At 47.9% G+C, this 9135-nt stretch overlaps 1 protein-coding gene across 1 annotated transcript; it reads left to right on the top strand.

Moving 5' to 3' along the window:
• Positions 1 to 370: 370 nt before the first annotated feature.
• On the top strand, positions 371 to 9007 carry ccdc66 (coiled-coil domain containing 66). Its single transcript, XM_069169571.1, is given in 23 exon segments — positions 371 to 502; positions 1000 to 1058; positions 1550 to 1572; positions 1671 to 1952; positions 2159 to 2266; positions 2268 to 2412; positions 2497 to 2576; positions 2578 to 2648; positions 2779 to 2873; positions 3374 to 3432; positions 3586 to 3663; positions 4029 to 4163; positions 4573 to 4784; positions 4908 to 4992; positions 5102 to 5260; positions 5342 to 5420; positions 5549 to 5611; positions 5880 to 6123; positions 6371 to 6593; positions 6673 to 6719; positions 7136 to 7266; positions 7433 to 7563; positions 8465 to 9007. Coding segments are annotated over 23 exon segments (2622 nt in total). The 5' UTR covers positions 371 to 491; the 3' UTR covers positions 8567 to 9007.
• Positions 9008 to 9135: the final 128 nt, after the last annotated feature.

Below are 9135 nucleotides of genomic sequence, written 5' to 3'. Positions count from 1 at the left end.
GGGAAAGGCACTGCATTAAAGGTAGCGTGTCCCCATTAAAAGATCTGTACATGTTTTTATATGATAATAATAAAGCTGTAAATGTTATAAATACATATCAGCTCTGGTGACAGCTCAGAATCAACCGTAAGAAATACTAATAACATGAAGCAGCGGAAGTAATTACGAGATTTGTCGTTGTTCGCCTCATCGCTCTGATAAATTCCGAGCTGCCCTAAAATGCAACATCGTCGAACGCGAAACGTCCCAAACGAGGGCGTTTGATTGGCTGTTAAATTTAAACCTGACAGCGAATCGACCAATCGGTAACGAGGTTCTTGGTCGTCGCCAGCAACGGACGTACACAGTTAAACATTCAGGAAGTGTCGTGTGTCCCGGCGGGGCGGTCAGGAGAACAAAACCACTCAGCGATGCTCTGGACGTCTGGTTGTTGTTTTGGGTTTTAGTTTGATCAGCTGCTGCTGTCTCCGTGTCGTTTATTTTCTGTCAGCATGAATCTCGGGTGAGTCTGCTTTTGAACAAGTAGCAGTAAGCTAGCGAGGCTAACAGAGAGCGAATGTGTCGCAGTGAAATACACGAGGGTTGTTGTTGTTGTTGTTGTTGTTGTTGTTGTTTTAGCTTGTTACGACCAAACTGAACAAAACACGAAACATGACTGCTCATACAGAAAACAAAAAGTCGATCCTGATGTTTGTTTATTCGACAGATGAATCAAAACTATAATTTATCATAATTCGCATAAACAAGAGAATTAAAAAAAAACACTTTATTTGTTATTTTGTTTATAAACTTAATGACTTAATTGTCGCTGATGAGCTGCAGCTGTTTCCTACTAACTTCAACATTTAAACCTCAGACTCTAAATAAAGAGATTTAAACTGCATCACAGTAATAAAACACAGAACAACAGCTGTGTGCTTCACATAAAACACACAATACAACAGTATGTTGTTGTTGTTGTTGTTGTTGTGCTGACATGGTTCCTGTGTTTGTGAACAGAGACGGGCTGCTGTTTGAACTTCAAAATGGGAAACCCAGGTTGATTTTCCTGCACGGCGGTGAGACCTGTCAGCTTTCATTGTCTTTTATTTTTACAGGGAAACATTCATTCAATTGTCTTTTCTTGTTCGATCCGAACTCCGTTAAAAAAACTGTTAAAGTATTAAATTGATGAATCAGTTGATTATCTGTAAAACCTGTTTCTGTTTTAAATAGCACAAGTGGATGTTTGGTTTTTTTCCAAGTTGAAAAAGAACCCGTTAGTTTTGATAATTGATTGAAGCACCCTGTTTTTATATCAGATACATCCTGCAGTGTAAAAAACAACTTTCATTTCAGGGTCTTTATATTTAGATCATCTTTCATGTCCATACAGATCAATAAATAATACTCTTATAATAATAACTTTTATAGTAATGTTACAACAATAATAAATGTTAAATCTCATGAACCTGTGTGTGTGTGTGTGTGTGTGTGTGTATGTGTGTGTGTGTGTGTGTGTGGTTTCATTTTCATGCCTGCTCACCGTCACGTTTTTCTTCCCCTGCAGGAGTTGAGAAAAATCCATCCAAGGTAAGACTCATTTTATTTTTACAGCCTGATGACGTTTCTGTAGATAAAATGTTACCCGTCATGGTTTCGTCTGGTTTCATTGGTTCCCGTCTCTCCAGCAGCAGCAGCCGTCCTTCAGGCCCAGAGCGGCCAACGTCCTGAGCAGCAGGCAGCCGTCCTGCGTGGAGGAGGCGCGACGGCGGGAGGAGGAGGAGAAGGAGGAGCGTTCGACCCGGCAGCCAACGGGGAGGCGCAGAGATGCCGGGACGAAGGTAGGAGGAGCGGCCGCCTCCTTCGCCTCCAACGCCTCCGCCGCTGCCGGGAGGAGCGGCAGCACCACCGGGACGTCATCCAAGACACATGATCACCAGAGAGGGGGCGGGGCCAAAGCTGTGGCCAAGGTGAGGGGCGGGGCATCCTCAGTTATAAGAAAAACAAAAAGTTATTTCACAACATTTCTCTGTTTGTTTCGGGGAAGAATAGAAGGATTTCTGTTTTATCCTCGTGCGTTACGTCAATCAAAACCTCCGCTGGGATACTTAAACACGTGTGTGTGTGTGTGTGTGTGTGTGTGTGTGTGTGTGTGTGTGTGTGTGTGTGTGCGCAGAAGGTGAAGTCCGACAGACACAAACGCGGCCCTGTCGCGGGACCTCCGAGCACCAACGGGAAAACGGGACCGCCTCAGAACACGGGGAGTCGAGCCAGCGGGAAGGCGGGGACTTACCGACGTGCTGGCCAATGGGAACGCAGCTCTGAGGGACGGCGTGGTGCGTCTGACCGGCGAGCAGCTGCAGCAGATCCTCAACACGGTCCAGACCTCCAGCAACGGCCAAAACACAGCCGAGGAGGAGCGCACGCCAGGTAGGAGGAGGTGACGGTGATGATGTCAGCCTGAGGAGAAAGACGCCGAGAACCAGAAGCTTCGTGACTCTGTTTTTCTGTTAGGGAATAAAACGGCCTCAAAATGTGTGAATGAAAGAGGAGAGATGGAGGAGGAAGACCGAGGAGGAGGAGGAGGAGGAGGAGGAGGAAGAAGAGGAGGAGGAGGGGGGAGGAGGGAATGACAGCACTGGAAGCTCACAAGAAAAAGACAACAGGTGAGAAGATAAACATAATATCTAACCGTGGTAAAGGTCAGAGGTCACGGTGGAGAATCTGTGGTTGAGAGTTTGAAGACGTGTCACAGCTGTAAATTAACATCCAGATGTTGCTGCTGCCGCCGTTCAGGTCGTCCGGGTGTCTGTTCAGCTGGCTGGAGGAGCGACAGTCGGACAGCCGGGCGGCCGTCGATGCCAAGAAGGCTCAGTGGAAGAGAGAGCTCGGTACACACACACACACACACACACACACACACACACACACACACACACACACACACACTTCAGTTATTAGTATTTATGTCCATTATAATGACAAACCCTCTGAGACTTCATCTAATCTACCAGCTATGTGGACTTTTAGCCCCTTTTAGCTCCTGCTCTCGGTTGTACGGCACCAAACAGACACAGTTCAGTGATCCAGATGTTGAGTTGAGTCCAAAGATCAGGCCTAACGTGGTTTCACGACACGTTTCGAAGCCTCGGACGTGTGTTTGTACCTCGTTGTGAAGTTATTGTTGCCCTCTGGTGGCCCCCAAAAAAATAATGCAACAAAAATGTCATCTGTTCTTCACCAAAACATGCTCAAGACCAAAAAGAAAATTCAACCTTGAGCCAAGTCTCAATCTGACTTTTTGAGAGGAACACCTGTAACACCTGCACGAATCCAGCCAGCCAATCAGGTGGCAGCGGTGCAGTGAAACGAGTTTGTGTTTGTGTGTCAGACGAGCAGGTGGCGCTGAAGCAGCAGCAGCAGCAGCGTTCAGCTCCCAGCAGACTGCAGGTAACGTTTCACACTCCGGCCGCAGAGCTTCGCTTTGTTTTCATCAGTGCAGGAAGAAGACGACGAATATAAACCGTCGCTCGGACTGAAAATCTGAACAAAATATCACAAAGAAAAAATACAAAAACCCTAAACTGTGTGTTTGTGTTTCAGGCTGAGGAGGACTCAGAGAGTGTGTTGTCGATGCACAGAGAGCCGCCTGCAGCCATGAGGTCCAGCCTCCGACTCGGGGTACATTATTTACATTATGGAGCTAATTTCCTGCAAAAACGACCAAAAACTTATAAATTCCCTTCGACTTTCTAAACAAACACAGAACAACAATAACAAACTAATGCGTTTTGTTTTTCAAATTAATAAAACAAAAAAATATTTCTAAAACATCATATTCAAAGATAAGAACAACATGTTTTACAAGAACGGAAAATAAATCTTTTAAAGACAAAAAAACGTGTTATCCTGCCGGTCCAACGAGTTGACCCACAAAAAAATGAAGGACTAAAAAAATTCAGTGATTTTTTTTTGGGATTCATGCAAAAGACAGAAACAAAAAAAATCCTGAGAAGTCCTCGTTGTGTGAACGGTCGTGTCTGCAGGAGGTCACTCCGATGGAGGAGGTGCTCAGCGTGGAGAGGAAAGAGGAGCAGAAGAGACGCTGGCTGGAGGAGCTGGACCGTCAACGGGAGGAGACGGTCGAACGCAGGAGACGAGAGAAGCTGGTGCACAGACAGGTAGAGAGGAGAGGAGACAGGTGGGGAGGAGAGGAGACAGGTGGGGAGGAGAGAAGACAGGTGTGGAGGAGAGGAGACAGGTGGGGAGGAGACGGGTAGAGAGGGGACAGGTAGAGAGGAGAGGAGACAGGTGGGGAGGAGAGGAGACAGGTGGGGAGGAGAGGAGACAGGTGGGGAGGAGACGGGTAGAGAGGGGACAGGTAGAGAGGAGAGGAGACGTGGGGAGGAGACAGGTAGGGAGGAGACAGGTAGAGAGGAGACAGATGGGGAGGAGACGGGTAGAGAGGAGACAGGTAGAGAGGAGAGGAGACAGGTGGGGAGGAGAGGAGACAGGTGGGGAGGAGAGGAGACAGGTGGAGGAAGGGAGTCGTAGTTGTAGTTTTATCTTCACCTGTCGATGCCTCCACAGACGGAGGACCAGGAGCTCTGGGCCGCCCACTTCGACTCCCTGCAGCGGAGGCCCCTCCTCCTCCAGCCGGTGGCTCCGCCTCCAGCTCAGTTCAGCGGATCTGAGCGAGGAGACTGGGAGCCTTCGTCCAGCCTGTCGCTGGTCTGGGAGGCGGCGAGCAGCTGCGGAGCCGAGAGCGTCGCCGGAGCCAGTGTGGACACGAGCAGAACCAGGTGGGGGGGTGGGGTGGTGGGGGGGGGGGGGGGGTTCTCTGGCTCTGCTACGTCACCATGACGCCTCTCGTCCAGCCCTCAGAGACAGGAAGCGTACTTATTTTTTTGTTGTCCTCCGTCCAGCTATCTGAGGACCATGACGTCCCTGCTGGACCCGGCCCAGATCGAGGAGAGAGAGAGGAGGAGGCTCAAGCAGCTGGAGCAACAGGTAACGAACGAGGAGGTGCAGAGAGGAGATCCACACCTTTACCTGAGGTGGTTGACTTCATCTCCTTCCTCCATGTGTACCCCACCCCCCACCCCCCTCTCCCCCGCAGCGAGCGATCGAGGCCCAGGTGGAGGAGCGGCGGCGGCAGAGGGAGCAGGATGAGACGAAGAGGAGACAGGAGGAGGAGGAGGAGGACCAGAGGGTGGCGCTGGAGAGGGAGACGCTGCAGAGACTGTACGAGCAGGACACACTGAAGGAGAGGCAGAAGGTACACACACACACTCTCACACACACACACACACACACACACACACACACACACACACACACACTGACTGTGTGTCTTCAGGAGCAGCAGGTCCATCAGGCAGAGCAGCCGAACAAAGACCACGATGACGGCAGACTGCAGGAGACGCTGGAGTCCAACGGTGAGCAGAGATACTGTATTAATACGGAAATATTACTGTAGTAATATTTAAATATTACTGATAATATTTAAATATTACTGATAATATTACTGTGTGTGTGTGTGTGTGTGTGTGTGTGTGGTCATCAGTTACCAGACAGAACGAAGGTCTGGAGGACGTCTCTACATTCAAACACATCGCTGTTCAGACAGGTAACAACTAAAACCACAACAGAGCTACGCCTCCTCTGATTGGTTGGTCGCCTGTGTGTGTGTGTGTGTGTGTGTGTGTGTGTGTGTGTGTGTCATGATGTAGTATGTATACCTGAGCAAGGTCCTGCAGCTTATTTTAAAACCCGACACACACACACACACACACACTGTTTCCTGTCTCCTCCTACTTTTAAACACACCACACACAAAGTTAATGTAACATTAACCCAGCAGACCTCCTCCTCCTCCTCCTCCTCCTCCTCCCCAGAAGCAGCACCGTCTCTCCCGCTTGTAGCAGACAGAGTTCAGACTCCAGACGTCTCTGCTCAGTACCAGCCACCTCCTCCTGCTCCTCCTGCTCCTCCTGCTCCTCCTCCAAACATCAGGAGCCGAGCGTCGAGGACGGGGAAGGAGAACATGTGCGTGGCGGCAGGAGGAGATCCGTACGAGGCGTTCGTGAGGACGGAGAGGAGCCGGAGAGACAAGAGGAGGCCGGAGTGGAACACACAGCGGTGAGAACACATTTCATCATCAGACGAATAAACATCCTCCTGAAAACACGTCCCCCTGGTCCCTCTGGTCCCCCTGGTCCCTCTGGTCCCCCTGGTCCCTCTGGTCCCTCTGGTCCATGTGGTCCATGTGGTCCATGTGGTCCCCCTGGTCCCTCTGGTCCCTCTGGTCCATGTGGTCCATGTGGTCCCACTGGTCCCCCTGGTCCCACCGGTCCCTCTGGTCTTTCTGATCCTTCTGGTCCTGCAGACCCAGCCGGCGCTTCGTCCCGGCCTCCCAGCGCTACCCGGCGTCCCTCCAGAGGAACCGACAGGAGAGCCGACTGAAGCGGCAGGCGGAGCTCTTGGCTCTGCAGGAGCGGACCTGCCTGTCCAGGACCGACCCGCCTCCTCCTCCTCTTCCTCCTCCTCAGCACCAGGAGCCTCGTCTGGGCTCCGACCCCACGCAGACCGGAACCAGTCCCACCAGGAGGGTAAGAGGACTCCTGACGTCCATCCTTTGGTTTTTTCCCTCTCTGTGGTCGGATGTGTTAACAGCTGCCGATGTTTCAGGGGGAAACCGGGTCCGGAGGAAACGGCAGCTCGGCGGGCGTCGAAGGGTGAGCAGCTCGTTTCCTTTCTGACCAACACACATCACAACTTTTAAAATTAGAAATTTAACGGGGCTGAAAGTCGCGTCCAATAAAAATGTTTTCTTGACATTCAAACGGGGTCGAAAAGTAAAAAAGAAAACGGGCTGAAATCTTAAAATCAGTTTGTTCATGGACCATTTTCTTCTGATGAACCTGTAAAACAATCGATGGGTCCATCAGTTCTTTATAACTTGATAACTAGAAAAACTTTGCAGCTGACAGGAATTAATTCATGTAGAATGCCGAGCTTAAAAACCACCATGATTCATATAATTACGAATAAGTTTAATTTGCTTCGAGCTGTGTCATTAATAAATGAAGGAATAAAAAATCAGCAGGAAGAAGTTTGACCTGAAGTGAGTTGATGTGGTGTCGTCCTCCAGGGGGCGCTCTCCTCTCGTCCCTGTAGTGAGACACAGAGTCCAGACCTCCTCCACTCCTCCGGTCCTGGAGTTCGTTCCTTACGTCCGGACCGATGACGTCTTCAACCTGGAGCCCTCCGACGCCCCCTCAGGTCAGACTCAGTAAAAACACTTTTAATCTGCCAAACTTGATTTCAATCTAAGATGCTTTTTTTTATTTTTAATTTTAAAACTTTTATTTTAATATTATTTCAGAAAGATGTTTTTGTGAAGCCATTTGTGTGTCAATAAACCGTCTCCTCTTCTCCTGGTCGGCAGTTCCTCCTCAGAGCTCCACGTCGCCTCCTGCTGCCGCACATCGAGACCCGCTGCTCCACCCAGAGCTCCTCCGCAACACACACACACACCGACAGCAGGAGATCCTCAGAGGGCTGGCACAGCTGCGGCAGGTAACACACACACACACAGCAATATACACACACCAATATACACACACCAATATACACACAGTAATATACACACAGCAATATACACACAGCAATATACACACACCAATATACACACAGCAATATACACACACCAATATACACACAGTAATATACACACACCAATATACACACAGTAATATACACACAGTAACACACACACAGCAATATACACAGCAATATACACACAGCAATATACACACACCAATATACACACAGCAATATACACACACAGCAATATACACACACCAATATACACACAGCAATATACACACATCAATATACACACAGCAATATACACACAGTAACACACACACAGCAATATACACAGCAATATACACACATCAATATACACACAGCAATATACACACAGCAATATACACACAGCAATATACACACACCAATATACACACAGCAATATACACACACCAATATACACACAGTAATATACACACACCAATATACACACAGTAATATACACACAGTAACACACACACAGCAATATACACACAGCAATATACACACACCAATATACACACAGCAATATACACACACACCAATATACACACAGCAATATACACAGCAATATACACACAGCAATATACACACACCAATATACACACAGCAATATACACACACAGCAATATACACACACCAATATACACACAGCAATATACACACATCAATATACACACAGCAATATACACACAGTAACACACACACAGTAACACACACACAGCAATATACACAGCAATATACACACAGCAATATACACACAGCAAAATACACAGTAATATACAGTAATATACACAGTGATACACACACACACGGTAACCCGTAAAATAAATGGTTATGATGTTTACAGGGTTTATTACAGAAGCAGAGGGAGCTGGAGACGGACCTGAACCCTCTCCTCAAGCTCCATGACAACGGGCACCGGTCGCCCTCGACAACGCACCGCATGTGACCTCCGACCCCTTTGACAGCTGGTCAGTGAGTTCCTGAGGTCGAAGGAACAACGTTCACTTCAACATCGACTGACTGCAGCAGTGATTCATCTCGTCTCAATAAAGACAGAAAAATACTACGTAGACGGATTCATGGAAACAGTCGCACAAAAGTGTGACGTCATCCTGAAACAGAGACGCATTCGTTAAGTTTTCAGTGTTTTCCTTCATTTCTACGTCACGTCAAATCTTCTGAATCCAAAAACTTCATTCAGATGAGCGACGCTTCACGTGAAGTTTGTTTTTACGATGCACTTTCCCATTCAAAGGACTCGGTACCAGACGGGTGTTGGAAGTTTAACCTCGACTTATTTAAATCACGAACAGACAGACCGTCGACGTCTCGGCTTTAAATTTCCTGTTTTTATTTATTGTAAATGTAATAAATCATGTGAAGTGCAGTGAAACCTGTTTTTGTTTTGACTTCACAACCGACAGTAAATTTAATTACAACACATTAAAAAACTGGATTCAATCTTAAACTGATAAAACTAAACTTTATAACTCTGATCTTATATTATTGTATATT

Source organism: Embiotoca jacksoni, unplaced genomic scaffold, assembly GCF_022577435.1.
Source record: "Embiotoca jacksoni isolate LCO1_2020_lvr unplaced genomic scaffold, fEmbJac1.0.p SCAF_46, whole genome shotgun sequence".
NCBI classification, from domain to species: domain Eukaryota; kingdom Metazoa; phylum Chordata; class Actinopteri; family Embiotocidae; genus Embiotoca; species Embiotoca jacksoni.
The sequence above is the reverse complement of the archived record's forward strand: the minus strand, read 5'-3'. Positions and strand labels throughout refer to the sequence as shown.